General features: G+C 53.0%; 8 protein-coding genes and 1 non-coding gene across 9 annotated transcripts in view; 7 read left to right on the top strand and 2 right to left on the bottom strand.

The window, feature by feature from the left end:
• The first annotated feature begins 2,040 nt into the window (after positions 1-2,040).
• On the top strand, positions 2,041-4,081 carry PHACADRAFT_252446 (uncharacterized protein). The gene is made up of 3 exons (XM_007393517.1): positions 2,041-2,148; positions 2,203-2,782; positions 2,835-4,081. Exons 2-3 carry the CDS (start codon positions 2,344-2,346, stop codon positions 3,785-3,787), a joined length of 1,392 nt encoding a protein of 463 aa, XP_007393579.1. The 5' UTR covers positions 2,041-2,148; positions 2,203-2,343; the 3' UTR covers positions 3,788-4,081.
• Positions 4,082-4,812: 731 nt separating this feature from the next.
• PHACADRAFT_252445 (uncharacterized protein) lies at positions 4,813-6,228 on the top strand. The gene is made up of 3 exons (XM_007393516.1): positions 4,813-5,142; positions 5,207-5,622; positions 5,676-6,228. Exons 1-3 carry the CDS (start codon positions 4,883-4,885, stop codon positions 5,894-5,896), a joined length of 897 nt encoding a protein of 298 aa, XP_007393578.1. The 5' UTR covers positions 4,813-4,882; the 3' UTR covers positions 5,897-6,228.
• Positions 6,229-6,654: 426 nt separating this feature from the next.
• Positions 6,655-8,325, top strand: PHACADRAFT_252442 (uncharacterized protein). The gene is made up of 6 exons (XM_007393515.1): positions 6,655-6,986; positions 7,042-7,453; positions 7,506-7,620; positions 7,676-7,810; positions 7,867-7,970; positions 8,026-8,325. The coding sequence occupies exons 2-6, from the start codon at positions 7,286-7,288 to the stop codon at positions 8,056-8,058; spliced, it is 555 nt and encodes a 184-aa protein (XP_007393577.1). The 5' UTR covers positions 6,655-6,986; positions 7,042-7,285; the 3' UTR covers positions 8,059-8,325.
• Positions 8,326-8,607: 282 nt separating this feature from the next.
• PHACADRAFT_26773 (uncharacterized protein) lies at positions 8,608-9,734 on the bottom strand (the record flags this gene model as incomplete). The annotated part of the gene is given in 7 exon segments (XM_007392665.1): positions 8,608-8,790; positions 8,848-8,996; positions 9,016-9,155; positions 9,206-9,299; positions 9,357-9,383; positions 9,440-9,590; positions 9,645-9,734. The coding sequence occupies 7 exon segments, from the start codon at positions 9,732-9,734 to the stop codon at positions 8,608-8,610; spliced, it is 834 nt and encodes a 277-aa protein (XP_007392727.1).
• Positions 9,735-9,958: 224 nt separating this feature from the next.
• On the top strand, positions 9,959-10,040 carry PHACADRAFT_t42. The gene has a single exon. It is a non-coding gene; the product is annotated as a tRNA-Thr (tRNA).
• Positions 10,041-12,191: 2,151 nt separating this feature from the next.
• PHACADRAFT_171515 (uncharacterized protein) lies at positions 12,192-13,442 on the bottom strand. Its single transcript, XM_007393514.1, has 5 exons — positions 13,229-13,442; positions 12,794-13,171; positions 12,698-12,737; positions 12,506-12,641; positions 12,192-12,456 (listed from the first exon to the last, which is right to left on the bottom strand). The coding sequence occupies exons 1-5, from the start codon at positions 13,329-13,331 to the stop codon at positions 12,406-12,408; spliced, it is 708 nt and encodes a 235-aa protein (XP_007393576.1). The 5' UTR covers positions 13,332-13,442; the 3' UTR covers positions 12,192-12,405.
• A 302-nt stretch (positions 13,443-13,744) lies between these two features.
• On the top strand, positions 13,745-15,982 carry PHACADRAFT_171514 (uncharacterized protein). Its single transcript, XM_007393513.1, has 12 exons — positions 13,745-13,911; positions 13,974-13,998; positions 14,069-14,144; positions 14,195-14,313; positions 14,370-14,669; positions 14,802-14,970; positions 15,110-15,114; positions 15,178-15,310; positions 15,375-15,433; positions 15,492-15,534; positions 15,608-15,651; positions 15,708-15,982. Exons 1-12 carry the CDS (start codon positions 13,860-13,862, stop codon positions 15,718-15,720), a joined length of 1,038 nt encoding a protein of 345 aa, XP_007393575.1. The 5' UTR covers positions 13,745-13,859; the 3' UTR covers positions 15,721-15,982.
• Positions 15,983-16,184: 202 nt separating this feature from the next.
• On the top strand, positions 16,185-17,726 carry PHACADRAFT_252439 (uncharacterized protein). The gene is made up of 4 exons (XM_007393512.1): positions 16,185-16,484; positions 16,611-16,745; positions 16,861-16,932; positions 17,017-17,726. The coding sequence occupies exons 2-4, from the start codon at positions 16,631-16,633 to the stop codon at positions 17,238-17,240; spliced, it is 411 nt and encodes a 136-aa protein (XP_007393574.1). The 5' UTR covers positions 16,185-16,484; positions 16,611-16,630; the 3' UTR covers positions 17,241-17,726.
• Positions 17,727-18,378: 652 nt separating this feature from the next.
• Positions 18,379-19,237, top strand: part of PHACADRAFT_207087 (uncharacterized protein) — a gene marked incomplete at both ends in the record, with an annotated part of 1,741 nt that continues 882 nt past the window's right edge. The window contains 2 exons of the mRNA XM_007393511.1: positions 18,379-18,573; positions 18,637-18,886. Of these exons, the coding sequence (XP_007393573.1) occupies positions 18,379-18,573; positions 18,637-18,886 (445 nt within the window). The remainder of the gene's footprint in view (positions 18,574-18,636; positions 18,887-19,237) is intronic.

Here is a 19,237-nt window from a genome sequence, read left to right as displayed (position 1 = left end):
CTGTCCCACGCATACGTTCCCCCGCGCGGAGTGATAGTCATTATCAACAATACAAGGTTATTACCACGTGCACGCGAGATACAAAGTAGAACCTGATTGGCTGGCGAGGGAATGCATGACCCTTTTCCAGCCCTTTCCCTGCCTTTTCATTGCACTAGTGACATCATCGTGATCTCGCTCTTACATCCCTGCCGACCCTTTGGAACCTCCATTGACGACGTCGTCGGTGCTCGGTAGACCTGGCGACAGAAACAAGTTTAGCAGCGGCTGCTCACGCGTGCGCGCACTGGATGACGGTGAGTACAGCAGCAATTACTTTCTCTGCACATCGATCATGCCCACTGGTACTAGCCATGATCTCGACGCTGTGCTCAAGTTGACGATGTTGTTGACTGGAGACAGATGCCAGTTTAGCAGCGACAGATAATGATTGTGGTGAGCTCTCGATGATTATGCCCAGATGTACGTGATTCTGCCACTGATTTGGACACACAGCCGGCGGCCTTCACATACCTACGACGCCTCCAAAGCGAGCAATATGATGATCCCTGATGGACGTGTACAGATGTGATCACTGCTGCAGGATATGCGTGTGAGGGCGGCGAAGAGCGACATGTATCTGTCTATCAAAGCAGCGTGAAACAAGCAACAGAATGCGACGGCCGCCATCGTGAATGCCCGGCTTTGCATGAGCCGTGACGTCCAACATGGACTGTGCGGGACAACGTAGCAGTCTGGAAGAGCACAAGATGGGAGGTACAGTTGCGGTGAGCGAGGCATGGAACAGCAAAACCGCCTCATCCAAGGTGTACGTCCGCTTCCATCACACGCCGACGTGGATGTGGTCTAGGTTTATTCCCATATATGCAAGAAACTCACCCCAACCGCTGGTCTGCGTACAGCATCTATAATATTGATCCTCGGGTAAGTTAGATTACCCCTTTGGCCTTACCCATTGGGCCATCATACGGTACAAGAATGCTATCGAGCAGTGAAAACTATGTTCTTGGAGTTCACTCGGCCTACCGAACGTTCGAGTTTATGAACCTGTCTGCGTTGAGTGTGGTGCTTGACATGTCGAGTATCCCATTGCTACTCGGAGGGTTACCACTGCCTTGGAGGGGAAAATGTGTTGACCAGGCCGTGTTCACGCTACATCAGGATATCCTACCGCTGTCCAAACAATATCAGTGGGTCGCCGTTGTCGATGGAAAGGAAGTCTCGTTCAGCATCGGCAAGCTCAACATGACTGTGGGCCTGCCCGCGTGTCCCATCTGTGGTGCGCTTTGTGAGTTGCCCCTCTCCACTATGAGCAAGCTTATCCTGATATGACGTCGCTAGTGCCATACCACAGGTTACAGATAATCGGCATGCACCTTCGTTAACTACTTTCCAGGATTATCGTGTACCGTGATGAGGAGGTCAGCATGTAAAATTTTTCATATGTCACGGTGAGACCTCAAATCGTTATGGCCAGCTTTTCATGACGACTGTTCTGTATTGTGAACATTATACTACTGACTCGCTTCGCAAGAAAAATACCTATCTTGTCAAGGGTATCAGCAGGTCGTCTCGTCGGCATTATTCAGCAACCGCGGCCTCGCACGCGGGATCCCGATACCGGGCTCGGTGTCATTACCAGCTATGTCGGCGGTATCACCGTGACGATGGCGGGCACATGCTTAGCAGCAGCCACTGTTGAGGAGCACCTTCGCTGTTTGCGCTATGACAACTTTTCCGAAGACCATTGGACCACTTCTCTGCTGAGTTCAGTCTGAGTTCAGTACCAATATATGTTTCCCTGCATCACGAATTGTGACATATCAAGTTCTCAACGAGCCCGTGCGCTAACGCGGATCACTGCTAATTCACGCTTACATATCCTATTCCGAGCTTCGGCGCGTATTCGGCGCTTCGACATATCAGGGTCCCAACGCAAGCGCATCAGCCGCCATTGATGAGAAGATGCCGCGCCCGGCACTTTGCGTTGTGAAGGAGATGTTTCACGCTCAAGCTCATAGCCGACAACGACGTCCGCCGCCTCAGGACACTCCCAATCCTTCGTTTTCACCCTCCCTGCCCTCGCTGAGCTCGAGGCGCTGGACGTTACACTCCTTTGCTCGCCCGATACGACGCTCCGCTCTTCCGGTACGCCTTCACATCTGGCAAATTGCGGACAGTTCTGATAGAGTTGCCCGCAAGGCGGTACACGTCTGTTCATCGAGCAACGCCCCTTTTCTCCCACCTGAACTTTCCCTTACGCCTGTACATCCGCTGTGTGCTGGCGCAGGTCTATGCTCTTACAGTCGTCACTCCTTTTTTAACATAACAGCACCATTCGCCATGCACATTGGCATCGCAATCGCAAGACATGACAAGCGGCAGACCCTCGGAAGTGGTACATCCACTGTTGGAGAAGCTTCCCCCACCGACAGCCAACTTATTATTTCCACCGGTGTCCTTCCTGACGCAACCTTGGCTATCCCACTTGTATCAGGCTTTACTCCCACAATCTCGTCCATCGCAACCTCGACAGCTGCATCTTCTTCCTCTGCCTCTCCCGCCGCGACATCCAACTCCGCTGCTTTGAAAGGCTCATCCTCAGTGTCTTTGTCTACGGTCATTGCTGCATGCGTGGGGGCATTCGCCGGTATGGCTCTGTTGGTCAGTATCTTCATATGGTGGTCACGGCACCCGAGCACAAAATCGCGCAACCTACCACGTTCACCTGTGGCCGAGAATCGCAATGCCCGTGGAAGAGAGGAGCAGGAGCGGACGCGCAGTGGGATGTGGAATAGGCTAGATGAGAACAAGTGGGAAGGTGACGTTCCCAGCAACGCAGCAGATGACCCAGCAGGAGGCAGACGAGAAGAACTTTTCCATGTTCAAGAAAAGGTCGCCCAGCACGCGCACGACGCGTACGGCCAAGGTTCTGGAGGAACACGGCTTCGACATGCCATCTATCCCCACTGAGATCTCAAAGTATCGCCCCGGTCTTGCCAAAGAGCTCGCTTTGGAAGACGCTTTGGAAGAGCCCGAACGGCCTTACGCTGCCCGTCAGGACAGCGGAGTCTCCTGGGACGGCGAGACCCTTGGTGACGACTCGTTCCTCTCACTACGCTCGGTTCGCATCGAGTCTGGTTCCATGTCACCCACGATAGGCATGGCGAAGATGACGCCGCCGGCGATGCCTTCGCAACTGCATTACTGGGAATCTGCTGAGGTCGTCACAATAGGCGATTCGCCAGCCGCGGGCTCGTCCTCCGAAAGTGCCAATCCATTCGCTGATGCGAATGAAGATAAGCGCAGAAGCCACTCCAACCCCTTCTTCAACGCCGGAGAACTCCACCGAGCGTCCAGTCGCCGGAGTCGTAGCAACAGCCGCGGGCAATCACAGTCTCGCCGTGCGAGCCGCTCCACCGTCCGCGTTCGCGTCGCCAGCGAGGTCGGCAGTGCCATCGATCCCTTCGCCGATATCACTGATCCTCCGCCTGCCATCTCGTTGCCCGATAGTACACTCCCAAACAGCCCGGCGCACCGGCATAACATGTCGCTCGCGAGCGACGAGGCAGAACAAGCTATGGAGGCCTCGGACCGTGCGATGCAGTCGCTCATTGCTGCCCTCGACCTTACAAAAGGGTCGGGCGACACCCGGTTGCGCATTCAATCGACGCACTCCATAGTGTCCCTGCAGCCATCACCGTCATCTGCGTATTCCTTCCAGTCGGGTGAGATAGGAGTTGCGCGGGACTCCCCACCAAGCCCCGTGTCCCCTCAAGCTCACTGATTCGCCGCATAACACCGCATTGTCATACCATATTATCTCTCCGTGTACCCCTCACCTCCTTCTCCACCCACCCTGCATGATTTGCTGTTTTTATCACTTGTATACGCTGTGAGCACCGACCTGCCTGCTATATCAGCATCAATCCTTTCCCCCTACACCATCGTTTAACTGCAGTCTTGCCTATCCGGCGTTTTATCTCGATCCGGAATCGCTTTCACCCCCGTTGACCGCACCCACCCCGTTATGCTCGCCGTTGAGCTTGACTAGTACCTTACTCCGCTCCTACGCTTTTTCTTGATCCACTGCCCTCGAACCGAAGTAGCTGTACATACCCTTAGGTACACAGTCCAGACGCGTAGCCGTCGTGTACTATTTTGTTCACTCATCGCCGCAGTATTATATTTATTGATGAAGACATCCTGTCGGATCTGGCGTTGCGTGACGGATTATGGCATGGAATGGCACAAACATCACCTGGAGAAGGCAGCTGTCGGTGTTGTCGACGCCTCTGGGAGCTTCAGCTTTAACTCTATTGCTATTTTCCCTCTGCACTAGGGAGCTGCGGAAGATGGTCGCCATGTCCATCCCGCATGCTGCGTGCGTGTGGTAAGCGCAAACGGCTTCGAGAGCCCGATGTGCGCCTTCCCGATAATTGACTAGAGATAGCCTTCGCGATCTCGCAGACACACAGGGATCCACAAGTCTTCTGTGGTGTTTGGAGGAATATGTGGCGAAGACAAAATTATTGGGATGATCTAGGAAACCTGCCTTATCTGGTGTCGGCCGGGTATCGCGAGCGTAACCATCTCCGCCGTGCGATCACCTTCACACCCCTTGCAACCCCTCGATTCGCCTGCAGGGAGTTTATAAAACCACCCAGCGCAGTGCTCGGACACCTCTTCCTTCCCCCGGCTCCTGTCGCAGGCTTTCAGCCTCCTCCTTGCGAGCAGTCCGACTCCTGCACTGCGCACGACCCTCCACTCATTTATCACGACATTCCTTTAGCCCACACCGACAATCCCTACCGCATAGCATCCTATTTCCATCGACATTTTATCCGCAAACACAGACGAAGGGACATATTACCTCATAGACATGGCCCCCTCCGTCTTCGGTGCCTTGCAGCCCATCGCATCGCTTGTCTCGCGCGACGAGACGCCCGATCAGACCGACCAGAAGAAGCTCACGCCGACGCTCATAGGCGGCATCGTCATCGCAGCCGTGCTCGCGGTGCTCGCGGTGGGCGCGCTCCTGTTCCGTGTCTTCCGCAAGAGGGCGTCCTCGAAGCGCGAGGCCGAGCGCGGCGCCGCGTTCCTCAACGTCCGGGGGCTCGTCAGGGAAGACGACCAAAAGAGGTGCGTCTGCGCGCCTGCTGCTTTTTTTCACCCCCAGCCCCTCACGCGCGTCGCGTCGCCACAGCTCCGGCCTCGCGATGCACGGCGGCCAGTTCTCGCGCGAACAGATGACGGAGAGCGTCGTGCTTCCCGCGCGGGTCGTCATCCACGCGGACGGCGCGGACGCGAACAAGGAGATCCTCGACCACTACGCCGCGCAGGGCGCGCTCCCGAAGCCGTTCGCGCCGTTCATGGGCAGCACGGCGCGCCTCGCTGCGCCGTCCCCGGAGGAGGAAAAATCCGCGAACCGCCAGAGCACGGCGTCGTGGATCTCCATCTCGCGCAACTCACTCTTCGCACCGTCCAACCGCTCGTCGATCTCGTCGATCGCCAGCAGCATGGTCTCCAGCAGCGCCGGCGGCGACAAGCGCAAGGTGCGCCAGATGTTCAACCCCGTCCTACCCGACGAGCTCGTGGTGTCATTGGGAGAGTCTCTTACTGGTGCGTGCGAACCTGCTCGAATCTCACAGAGCATGCACTGATGCCTGCGCTAGTTGTCAACTCGTTCGACGACGGCTGGTGCATCGTCGGCCGCGACAGCGTGTTCAAACCTGGCGAAGTCGAGCTTGGTGCGATCCCCGCGTGGTGTTTCATGAAGCCCGTACAAGGCCTGCGCGCCGAGCGTCCTATGCGTACCTCCAGTCTGGGTGTCACCGTCACCCTCGAGGCCGAGCCCGGGGCTCGCAACGATGTCATATCTTGGTCCAACTTCTAGGCCCATGCTTCTGATACCCACATGTTGTTTTCTTCAAGATCTGCTTGTCAGCGTGATGCCGCTGTATCACTATCCCCGAGGCTCGGGCAGGCTGCTGCTATAGCTTATTGTTCTTTCTCCCCTGTATTGCTGGTACATCTTTGCCATTGCTCGCAGTTACCCCCGCAGATGACTATTTGGATGGAGCTGGGCTCAGCGGTTACACACCATCCCACACTCGCTCTCGTGTGTACTTTCGGGCTCCCCGTATCATGTTTGCTGAATATTTATATCAACGCCTAGTCGCGTTGTTGCAGGTCGTATCGACGATGATCGTCTCAGAATAAAATATGTTTGTTACCGAGCATGTGCCTGCATGTGCGAGCCGTCGCCCCGGCATCCAGTGTTCAGCCTTGTCTTCGGTTGTTGCGTAGCGACGGCGGGGGAGCTTGGCAAAGCAGTGTGCACAGCGCCACAAAGCGAGCGCTCATTTCGGCCGCAGCTCTTCCCGGTTCCGTCATGTCGAAGGCCGTGTTCGTGATTGACTTTCTGTCTGTTGCATAGCATGGCTTACCTTCTTGAATGAGATGTGCGTAGATCGGCCGTAGGCGTCGGAAGGAATCACGCTCCGTGCGATCTGCAGGCGACGAGCACGAGCGCCATTAAACTGCCTGTGCCTGTGCCTGTGCCTGAAATTAGCGTCAATATAAAATCTCAAAAATCCGACTTTGACTGCCTTTATTCGAGCGTTCAAATTCGTCCTTCGTCTGTACTGTCGTGCTTGCTGCTCGCTGAGCAGCTGCAACCTTTCCGCTCCTTGATTGAAAATCGCCGTCCTTACAATACTTTCTTTCCTTCAAGTCCGCAAGCATGCTCCTCGCGAATCTCCTGGCCGGTGTCGTCTTCTCGCTGGCTGTTACGCCCAGCACCGTCGCGATGCCTTCTCTGGGCATCTCCGATGCGGTTGCACGCGAGCTGACCTATCACCCCGTCGGACGCTCCCTCAATCCTTTGGAGATCTCCGTGACTGCTTCGAAGCACAAGAGAATGACGAATGCAGAGAGGTTGGCCAGAGGATTGCCGCTGAATGTGCCGATGCGTAGGGCTCCTGGTGAGTGAATCGACGTGTATTTATCAGCTGAGCGTACGATTAACGAACGGTGCAGGTCGACTGAGGGTGCGCACGTCGCCCACACCAACTATGAGCGCCTCTGATACTCCATCCCCAACACCAACCCTGCGCCGCCTTCATCCTCTTCGAGTTCTCCTTTCACTTCATCTTCTGCGCCATCTGACTCCAGTTCCTCCTCGAGCTCTTCCTCTAGCGTATCTTCTTCGCCCTCCATTTCTTCTGCCTCATCCGCGCCCTCAGCTGTACCGACCTGCACCACTACGAGCGGCAAGATTCAAATGCAGTACACGGATTCCCAAGGTCAGATACAGAGCGGGTGGCTGTCCGCCTCTGCCAGCGCCTTTGGCGAATACGCTTTCACTACGAGTGTCGGCCAAGCGATGCTCCTAGCCTACCAGATATGCGAAGGCGACGCTGCCGGAACCCCGGTCACATTTTTTTCCACCGTGATTTTTTTTTTGCCATACTGTAGTTCCAGTGAAGCTAAATCATCGCCAGAACGGACCCGCTACTTACCCATACCTTGCTGGCGTCGTCGGCTTCGCGAGCTTGAACAACGACTTGGGCCCTGACATGTTCAACTACGTGTACATCGGTGGCTCTGCTATGGAAGGTGAGTATCCCATGCTTGTTCCTCGATGCCGGCAGATTAATGGACGCCGCTACAGTCCCGGCCGGACCAGCGCAGTACGAGAAGAATGCCTTCTCCGATGCTAGCGGTGCCCGAGAGGGTCTCGAGACTGCTATATGGTCCATCGGCGCCGGAGGAGCGATTGCTGCCCAGTGGGTCAACACCAACGGCGGTAAATCTTCCTCCCCTGCTCCTTGGACCGTCTCTAACAGCGTGACGGGCGCACAGCTGTGTTCACCCCGCAGATTGCCTATATACCTTCCAGTGGCGCTTTTGCACTCCTCGGCGACGTTTCCCAGTTCATTACCAACTTTGGCGGTGCATACCCTGCGGTAAGTGTTTTGCTGGGACCAGACGGCTGACGGCGCTAACGCGACGTCGAACTAGACTTGGACGTTTGTCACTAACATCCAAGAGTAGTTCGATTGCTTCGTAAAGAGGACTGCGCAGACAGGCCTCATACTAGGCCAGTTTGCTACTGCCGTAGTCAACTGTCTCATCGTCAAGCAGCATGGATGGATGCGTTGTGGTCTTTAACAGAAAGGACTTAACAGGATTGTCCTTTTCTTATTGCGAGTTCTCTTCGGACAGCTAAGAGTAATTACACAGTATACGTCCGCGCCAGGACACACATAATGTTCACACATTGCGCGTATGTAATCAGCGCACATTGTTAATCAAGTGTGCAATATTCTCTGACTGGCCGCTGTCAATCCGCGACTGCCGGCAGCGTCGTTTCCGAAGAATTGCAACTCGATCTTACACCACAATTGATGCCACAAGATCCACAGCAATTACATCTGGCCGTTTCGCTCTTCACGGTTGCTTGCGCTTCCTTGCGCTCTGAGGTCAGATTATAGTGCCTTATATTTGAGGCTGAGCATTTAACTCGGTCTACAGGGGGCTCTTTGGCAGTTTATAAGCAAAAGTCCTGACTCTGTAGAGGCCAGCACGTATGAGCGTAAGAGTTTAGCTCCTCTCTACGGGCAGGGCAGGTACCAGCGTCTCCGCTTGCTTGCTCCTCGGGCCAGCTGAAGTTTTCATTCTGCCTTCGTTGTCCTTGAATGCCTGCTCCTCCGTCTTCACAATCTCCATGACATTGAATTTTTGCAGGCGGTAGTAATCACGAACAATGCCGATACCACACACGCTCTAGGGGATGCACGTTTAATGTCGAGTGTCGCTGAATGATTGGGGGGTACGACGCACTTTGAAGATTTCGATGAGGATAAACACCTCTGGGCTCTCGAGGTCAACTTTGCAAATCCCTGGCACGCACTTGGCAACCTCCTCGATGATTTTCAGTCGTGTCAAGGTGTTGTGATTTCGCATCCGTAGTTCAATTTTGTACTGATTCACTGGGATAAGAGGACGTACAAGAGTCAAATAAAGTGGGACATACGGTGAAGGTCTTCCCATCAGCCAAGAACGGCGCGAGGAGCTTGCTACAAAGAGCTGTGATTTCCTGCAAGTTGGTGATGCACGTAGCTGAGACTGGTGTCAGTCTCTGCACGGCTCTAAGCGTGAATCAGAACATAACTGACAACAATAATCGGGCGATGTGTACCTTGTTCGTGTGACACCTGACTCAACGACGCCCGCGATGTATCTCGTGACCAGCTGAACCGGATCCACTGGCGGCTTGCAGGATAGTGCAACGACTAAATGCAAGCGCTAGATTCTCGATCTCCCTTCTGCAAAAAGGCTAAAATGCGTACAGCATGGAGTGCTTGTCTGACAGCTTGCTGTAGAACCAAAATGCGTGAGCACACCGCGCAGATTGCAACGAGACAGGACATACCGAACCTTGTCTCTTTCTTCGGACGCTTCATTCCGGACATCTCTTTTGCGATCTGCCTTTCAATGTCATCGTCATCGTCATCGTCCTTGTCTTCATCACTGGCATCTTGGGCTTGCGCCTCACCCTCGCTTGGCCACGTTTCTGAGGCAAGCTCCAAGGAATCAGCTGCCATGAGCCCAGCGTATAAAAAAAAGGAAGAGCATACCTGTTCAAATAGATCATATAACTCTCCTACAGCTTGCTTCTCTTTGCCTCGTATACAGGTTACCCACACACCAGGGCCTTCGATGCTCATGCGGATCGGGGTTCCATCCTAGGACTTCAGCGATGAGGATGGAATGCTTGAGATAGAAATAGGAATTACATAGCGAAACCTCCTCCTAGGCTTATCCCTAAAATCTCGTTTGCGTTTGCCGTCAGACATCGCGATCGATGTGAGGAATATTGAACGAGAAGACGTTAGAGACCCATAAATCTGCAGCTATGAGACATAGCTATAGGGCGCCGTCTTCATAAAATGCCTCGTTGGCGTAGTGGTAGCGCGTCGCACTTGTATGCTAATATAATGCGAAGGTCACTCGTTCAACCCGGGTACGAGGCATTTTGTCGCTGTCTTCTTCCTTTTTTTCGTGTTAAGAGAATTATGTAAATTGTCAATTGTAAGCTTGTGAACCAGCCTCTAAATTGTGGAAGGGGTAAACCACCGTTCCTCCATCTGGGGGAGGTCTGCGGACTTTGAATTTCCTCGGCATTCTGCGAACACGATAGTCGAGAGTGAACGTTGACCTTCGTTTGCAACCCCCTCACGAGAGGCAGAGTATGCGATACCTTGAATGTATTTTTGATATCAATTTCTATGCGCTTGGTTATTTCCAAGTCTGTATGAGTAGCCGTAGCTTGCCAAGAGTGTCAATGACCCGTTGGAGGGCATGCTCCGCATGCACAACTGCCCAACTGGCTGTAAGCTCTGAATAAAATTCGGACATTTAAGTATTTGAATGAGCTGGAGCATCTTTATCGGAGAAATACTACGGGATACCATGAAAAAGCTGATGCAATACAGCCAGTTGCGAAATGATAGGCCACTTTGAAACCTTAGCTATAGTACAGTGACTGATGCTCCGACCTACAGTGACGACCTAAAGTATTGCAACAGACTACAGAGGGGTGTTAAGATTCCTCAATATCTCCGTGAATATTACAGATGGCTGGACACATTGTATATGGTTTTTAAACTGGACAACTAGCTGTATTTTCTCAAGGTATTGCCTTGTAGCAGAAGGTGTATGCTGGAAGAGTATATCAAAAATAGCTGGAAATATGCATATTTATCATATAATTTGTAGTATAATACAGACTGTAGAATAAAATTGACTCTGCACATATTAAAATGGAGCTAGTTGTATAGTATGTGTACAAATATAATGATGTGATTAGGCATCCATTTGAATGAACTGTAGAGCATATCACATTCATTGCAACATGCAACAGTGTATACTCATATGCTTCAAACATAATCAGGTGCTGAAGTTCTTATATTTTGCTACTATATCTCTCTCCTAGTAAAGTGCATACTGTAAACAGATTTTGGGAAACTTTCCTCTCCACATTGTGGAGTTAGATATGTGCAAACTGCTATAACAGAAACAAGCCAATGTGATATGCCCTACAGTTCATTCAGATAGATGCCTAATCACATCAATATATTTGTACACATACTATACAACTAGCTCCATTTTAATATGTGCAGAGTCAATTTTATTCTACAGTCTGTATTATACTACAAATTATATGATAAATATGCATATTTCCAGCTATTTTTGATATACTCTTCCAGCATACACCTTCTGCTACAAGGCAATACCTTGAGAAAATACAGCTAGTTGTCCAGTTTAAAAACCATATACAATGTGTCCAGCCATCTGTAATATTCACGGAGATATTGAGGAATCTTAACACCCCTCTGTAGTCTGTTGCAATACTTTAGGTCGTCACTGTACATGGCTGCCTGACACCATCGTGAGCACTGAGCGTGAGCGATGGTGAACCGCTGAACGAGTCACATCCAAAGCTCACAACCCTGATGCCTCTGCTTCCTTACACTGTACTGGTCAACCTTTGGCAACACATTCCTAAATAGCACAAGATGCACCCGCAGTCAGTATTCAACGCTTACGACGGTGCACGGCAAACACAAGAGAAATTTGGGACTTTTTTGTCACAAAAAATATGCGAAAAAAGCTTGAAAAAATAAGTAAGAAAAGGCCGTATTTTTTCACTCGGTATCCGGCATCCCGGCAACTCGGCAATCTGGCATTCGAGCCGATTATCCGCCGGGTGCCGCCGTCCCCAGGGCACTTTGATAGACGGCCTGGCGGACAGTCGGCTCGGCTGCCGGATTGCCGAGTTACCGGGCTGCCGGATACCGAGAAAAAATATGACATATTCTTATTTATTTTTACAAGCTGTTTTTGCATTTTTTTTGCAACAAAAAAGCTCCAAATTTCTCTGGTGAAAGCGTCTGCTACGTGATGCAAGGAGATCACCGAGCGGAACTGCAATTGCTGTAGCGGAAAAAACCTGGGGTGGCCTATCGTTTCGCAACTGGCTGTAATACACGGCCTGCACCACATTGTAGCGGCTGCAGCTATCGGAGACTGATTCTTTTGATGATGTACGCTTCGACATTCAGAATTCGCGGACCTTCCCCCTGGGAGGACGTCCTGGCCCATGTCAATTGACAGTTGTGAAGCTCAGAGGCAAACATTGCCAGCCATTTCGCGGTACACATTATGTAAAATCCTAGTGCCAACAGCCCAATATCGACGTGTCGCGTAAAGCTGTATTCGCGTGCAACAAATCCAGTCCGAAACAGTAAGCTCCACTAGGTCCAGCCCATCCGGCTACGCAACATATTATGGGTTGAAGACAGTAAATTTAGGATAATAACAATACGCAAGCCTGCGTCATAATTGCATGCTGTACTCCTCGTCTATGGCGGTCACAAAGTCGAGCATCTGCAGCCCGGTTATTCATATGCTATGTATGTGGTGAGGTACCACGTACCAATTGATGTCTCTTCTCTGCCATGACCTTGCCAGGCGCAGTCTTAAGCTGTTCCCGGATGTGGAAGAGTTTGTCGTAAAAGTGCTGAATGGCTGTGTCCGGCCGGGCTGGGTCGTCAGAGGCAGCGTAGAGCGGCCTGCGGAGAACACGTTCGATGTTGATCACAGTGACCCACGACAAACCGGTACTTGCCTATTGACGGCGGCGCTATATGCGGCGCATCGGAGGATGCCTAGACGAGACGAGTATAAAACGCAGGAATATGGAGACGAGGATTGCCGTGCTTACCGAAGGCCCCGATCGCATCAAGCCTATCTGCGTCCTGCACACAGTGCAGCTCGACACACTCCCTATGCCAATCTGTGATGAGCCTGGCCTCGCGGAGCTTCTTCTCTGTACTCCACGAGACATTCGTGACAATCTTTGCAATGTCACGTGCACGCCCATCTTTGACAAGATTTACCCCCGACTCTGCGGCCCACTTTTCAAAGAATGGCAGGAAAAACTTGTACGGATCCGCGGCCTGCTCCGATGTGGCGTACTTCTTGTCAAGCACGTCGTGCAGAAGCGCAGCGAGCTCGACGGTGAGGAGATCTGGCTTGCGCGAGCAGTCGTCCTTGGAGACCTGTTTCGCAAGGTGCATGGCAGTCTTCCGTACACGTTGCACTAGGGCCAGTGAGTAACGTAAGTGTTGTACAACTCCCTACGTTACGGAGCGCGTACCGTGGAAGTTATCATGAGAAGGATCATAGCGAGCCATCGTCTTCTCGACCAGCTGCTCCGCGGCTGCGATGATCTTCACCTCATCTGCAGTTGGGTAGACCATCCTGCAGGCGTTGTCTAGGTCGTTGACGTCGAAGAAGTCAAAGGTTCTGAAATAAATCGAACATTGTCCCGTTCACGCGCGTCCTTGCACATGTGCACACGAACGTGTCGGGAGAAAAACGATGGCCATCACTTGAGCTGCCATAAAAGGGAACACCACAAGCGCGATCAGCTTCGCGACGAGCCTCCTCCGTGGCAAGCTTGTAATAACCAAGTAGACCGACGCGACCCCCATGCCCGTCCTTTCACGCAGGGCACTCCTGCTGTTCGCTGTACTGGCGAGCGTAGCGATCGCCTCGGCTGTTGTTAAAGAGGTGGATCAGACGACAGCAGTACCGGTAAGCACGTCGTTCTGGGCCACGTTCAGATGCGCATAGCACAGCTCGCATCCAAGTGACTATCTACTTTCCTCGTGCGGGTAAACTTACGTCGCATTCTTCGTTCGTAGGATACAGAAATTTACAAATGTGAACCTGTGAAGCGACTAAGTTTGCTGAAGGAGGAGCTCGAGGCGACACAGTCACCAATCATGCGACAGATCTTCTCCTGGTTATTCCCCTTCGGTCCAGCATGGAATTCAGGTACGGCATGCTCTAAACTATGCTGCAGGAGTTGTAGGCACTGAATGCTCTGTATACGGCAGTCTTGGGTACATTCTACATCAGCTCGTAAGCAAAGTCGATAGTCGTCTTACCCTGAACGCACTGACACCACTCTTGTGCCTGGAATGGCCCAAAGGGTACCAAACTTCATTCTCGCATTTATTCCGGCGGAAATTAACCCCAATACGCTCAATACAATGACTGCGTTTGCAGTATGTCGAGATGCTGAGATGTCCCATTGCTGTATCTGACGAACGTGCAGACAGGCGGGCTCCTGTCTGACGTATTCTTGCACCTCGTTCCACACTCGTTCATGGGAGAGCATCAGGATGGCGGGGTGCACTTTGTCATGGTGGAGGAAAAGAGGAACATTCTAATAGGGTATAGTTCGCTTGTGGTCTTCTCTTGGCCCGCCGTTGCTGACGAGTAGTTCTCAGGCTTGGGATATTTATTGGCTTCGCGTCGTTCTTCATCATGGAGAAGACTCTGCGTGTTCTAGGTGGAGACAACGATCACGCACATGGGCACTCGCATTCACACTCAGCCACACCCGAGGCCCACTCTTCAGCCGTGTCTGTGGACTCACGCTCACCTGAAGGGCTCAAGTCCAGGAGGTCTGAGAGGGCCTCGAAGGATGACACTCCAGAGTCTGACGGCCATGTGTCTGCAAAGTCCGGTGCTCAGCCATCGAAGCTGTCAGCGTACCTGAACCTCTTTGGTGACTTTGTCCACAACATGTGAGTGCTCCGCGCGTCATTAACTGCTTGCTGCGCTAACTCTAAGTTTCCAGTACAGATGGCCTCGCGTACGTATGCAACCAGAATTCTGGATGCATTCGATGCTCACCTTCTTTCGCATTGAAACACCAGCATGGCTGCCTCATTCTACTCATCCCCTCTCATTGGCGCGACCACGACGCTGGCGTGCTTTGCGCATGAAATTCCCCACGAGATCGCTGACTACTCCATTCTCGTCCGGAGTGGGTTTAGCAAACGACAAGCCATGCAGTCACAGTTCTTGACGGCAATCGGTGCCTTTGTGAGCGGCTTCCATTATGTGGCCGGCTCAAATATCCAACTGATTGGCGATTCCTGCCGTCGTCCCCCGTTTCTTTTATGCATTCCGATGTCGCACGTCATGGCTAATTCTTGACAAACTTACTACGCGGCGTTTGAAGATCGGGTGAGTTGCGTTAGGCCGCATCGCCGACTAAATGGATTGCTGACTTTCGCCGATCTCTCACAGCACGTTCATGGGAATTGCCATCCACAACCTTTCCACGTCTGGAAAGGTCGAGGCAACCACGACTGACCTTGCAGCGGCAGTGCGGCAAACTGCCTCGGGTCTACTTGGCACAACGATTCAACCGGCTGACTTGGTATGTGTCTCGAGCTTCCACTTTTTTCATGCCCACTGATCCATTTATGAACGTGCTTGCGCAGGTCATCCCGTTTGTAGCTGGAGGGTTCATGTACATTGGCGCTGTAGCGGTGTTGCCGACGTACGTGCAACAATGGCTTGGGCTCTGGTAGATTCTCACAATGAGTCATTTTTGGCAGGCTGCTTGCAGAGAGTAAGAGCGGCAAGCAGGCGCTGCGCGAGGTAAGCGTTTCGTGCTGAAATTGTCTATTTGCAAGAGAAATTCTGATTTAGGACGCGCATTTAAAATTTGCAGTTCGCAGCAATGGCATTTGGGGTGCTGTGCATGTTCTTTGTGGCGTAAGTCGTCCAGCTGTTATTTTGAGCTGAGCGTCACTCGCTGACTTGGTGTTCAGTTGGAATGAGTAGACGTAGATTACGAGTCGTGTGACTGAGTATGGGAAAATGACATTGTTTATCATCGGTGCCGCCCCCTGAGCCAAGGGTGAGGTGAAAGGGCAATTGATGACGACCATGCGTGTGTACGTAGTTTTGGCTCGGACGCAGTCCCGGTAGACGCAGATTCGGTGTAGTGAGCTGGCGTCTTGAGTTTCATTTGTGGGTGTCGAAGATCTCCGAAGCTTGTATGACCGAGTTGCTTCTGCACGACGTCAACGGCGGATGATTTGAGAGTTGGAAATGGCCAGGTGAGAGTCTGCCTTCAGGGAGCCTCTGAACGCTGAGAGCTAGCTGGAGGCTGTGATCATTGTCTGTTAGGATCAGGGCGTGAAGGCCCGGATCTCCGCAGACCGAAGAACGTGCGTACCAAGATTGGACGGGGCGGATGTGGGAACTGGCTTGTTGGGTACCGACGGCCATGTCATGGCTTACCGCGGCCGCAAAATCGAGCTGAGCTCAGACGTCTCACCAGCCGCTCCCTCATAAGACGTCGCCCCTGTCCTTTATTTCAACGCTCTCTCTCGGCGGTCGTGTGCCCCTCTTCGCGCTCCCACAAAGCCCAGCAGCCAGAGGCTCTTCGCTCCCTCGGTGCTCCAGAACTTCCCGGTTCTCCTCCTCCTCCGTCGTCTTCCCTCTTAAGCACTGGACCATCAGAAAATCCTCGGCCAGCCCCATACATAGACACCAAATATCCCCTTGTCAACAACTGCACTTATTCTATCACCTTTACTACTGTAAGACGTCAGTCGCCCCCATTACGTCCTCGCACGGCTGCGGCAACTCACAAAACATCGGCTCCGGCTCCAGTTCTCCCGCTTCCGCATTACGCCTCTCGCCCGAACACTCACCATCCATCCCAGTCCTTTAGACGTCTTTTATAATGAGCAACAAGGGCCGATCGACGCCTCGCATTGTGTGCTGCGCCATTCCTATTGCCCGCGCCGCTGGGAAGGTGCTCTTAGTAACAAGCCGGAAACGGCCAAGTAATTGGGTCTGTGAGTCCTCGAGTTTCCACCTTTCTGTTCGACCACCGCCCCTGATTCCGCTCCTTCACCCCCAACTCACTAAATGTTCCGCGTCATCCTGCGACCGGTCACACCAATGCTGTAGTACCAAAAGGAGGATGGGAGTCATCGGACGGGGTGCTGGAAGCAGCAGCCTCGAGAGAAGCCTTGGAAGAAGGTCTCACATCTCATCCTTAAACCGTCACTTCCCCATTCCTGACGCGCCTTCGTGTCCGTGCACACGTCCATTTCCATATTGCAGCGGGCGTACGTGGGACAATCACGCGCTTCGTCACGACCATACCCTCCGCGTCGTCGACATACCACTTCTATGAACTCGACGTCGCCGACCTCGATCAAGAATGGCTGGAGAGCAAGGAGCGTCGGAGGGAGTGGGTAGACTATCCAGAGGCGATCAGGAGGCTGCAGTGGAAGGCAGAACTGGCACAGGGGCTCGCGCTCTCGTCGCTCGCCCCGCGGCGGTGAATGGCTACGCGCAGTCTTGCCGGCTTCAAACGCGTCGGCGTCCGTTCGTCCACGTCCAAACCTGCGACCATCTCGAAATAACCATCGGCCAGCTGCCTTCCGAGCGGGAAAAGAGTCAGCGGTGGCAGGCCCGCACACCTCGGCAATCCCAGCATTGACGGACGCTTTCGGCGATAGCGCACATACCCCAGCACCGAGATCAGCAACTGACCGCTTCGCCGTTGCGCTATTTTCTTTTGCGTTAGCCACCACCGAATGTGCTACTCGTTCATATATTGTGCATGCATGTTATCACCTAGAGCTTTCAGTATACTCACCCACCCATCGCTTTGTCCTGAGTCGCCTTACATCGTCGCACTGCATACCTTACGCCACTCGTATTTGTTTTCCTTAGGCACGTTACACATTGCAGCAGTTCGTTTTCCGCCATCGCACACACTGCGGTCGGTTCTGCTATCGTGTATATTATCCTTCGTCGATGTATTCGACTCCGTATCCCCCTTGTTTCTTAGCGTAGATGGGTCTGGTTATTTCACTGGGTATGTGCGCTAGGGCTGTCGGGGAGTGAACTATTTGTTTTGCAGCCAGATACTCACTCTTAGTTTGGTGCTCGTAGGGCGGCCGGGATGACGTTGCTTGATGCTGCGACCTTCCGTCATCCCGAGAAGACAAAGACCGACGGGCGGCCTCCCTCGCTGGAGCTCCGTAGGTTTGTTGCAAAAAAAGCAAACGTGCGTGAGTACAATCATGTGTGATAGAAGCGATGCACTGAAGACCATACGTCTGCAGTATAAAGAGACCGCTTGGACAGCATCCGTTGCCAGATCTAGACTGGTAAACGCGAACGCGGTGCGTGTTGCACACGACCCGCTCTAGAGCTGTCCTTGTACTCTTTCCGACTTAAGTGACCACTGCTCCAAGGTCTTTGTTCTGCAAGTTATACGGACTTACAGGGACCCATATGGTACCGAAATCGACGCAACGGCGGGACTTGCCAAGCTGTATGCCTCTGGCAAATCCTTTCGCTGAGCGCTGTCCAAAGAAGACCCTTGATGGTCATCTGCTCAATGTTCGGAAGCTCCGGCATAAATCGTACGGGAGGTGAGTGTCGGTGGGCTCGACTTCCCGGAGACCCCAAATGGCGCACTCCCTCGTCCTACGAGCTCGGTCCCGCTCCTCGACACATTCGACACCTCCTTCCCTCGTACCACGCGAGCTGAAGCACCGGGCGTTCAATGTCAGGGAGCATCTTGGGAACCTGTCGTTCTATTTCCCTGTACCTGTGCCACAGGGAATGGAACCAGATCTGTCCAGGGTGGGGCCGGTCATGCTGGTACGTCTAGCCCCGCCTACGCGGCACCCGTGCGATGGTTTCAGACGGCTGACGACCGCGCAGATGCAGCGCCATGGTCCGTACCATCCGCTTGCGTCCGAGTTAGCGTTCATCGCTGGCCTAGTCGAGAAGCTTGTCAGTCACTCCACTGCCGTACGGAAGGAGAGTCTTCCCAGCAACCTCGAGTTCCGCAAGGCCGACTATGTCTCGATACCTGGTCACGAAGACACACCTGGACGGCGGCAACTGTTTCATCACGATGTCAAGTTCGCTCTGACGTATCTGCATTTGAAGGCCCCTCCTCCTCGCCGATGTACGGAATCGGCTGTGTGAACTTGTTTATGAGTATGATTGTTGTCGTGCTACAACGTCTCCCCTCGACAGTTCATTGAGCCTGCGCAATGGTTTGCAAACGGCTACTTTGGTCGGAGCTGGGACTCGCTGAACTCAACACTCTTCCATACCATACCAGAGGACAACACGGCCCGTGGATCACACCGATAGACGCGTGCATGGACTATAGGACTACATGCACGGTAACAACGCGACGGTCGCGTGCCAGTACACAGTGTGCCTCCCGCCGATCGCGCGGCGGCTCAACACGCTGCTGCCCGGCATGGTACGGCAGCGAACGACGTGCACAGCGCGCTCTATGCGTGCGCGT

The sequence above is a fragment of the Phanerochaete carnosa genome (genome assembly GCF_000300595.1).
Source record: "Phanerochaete carnosa HHB-10118-sp unplaced genomic scaffold PHACAscaffold_3, whole genome shotgun sequence".
NCBI lineage: Eukaryota > Fungi > Basidiomycota > Agaricomycetes > Polyporales > Phanerochaetaceae > Phanerochaete > Phanerochaete carnosa.
The sequence above is the reverse complement of the archived record's forward strand: the minus strand, read 5'-3'. Positions and strand labels throughout refer to the sequence as shown.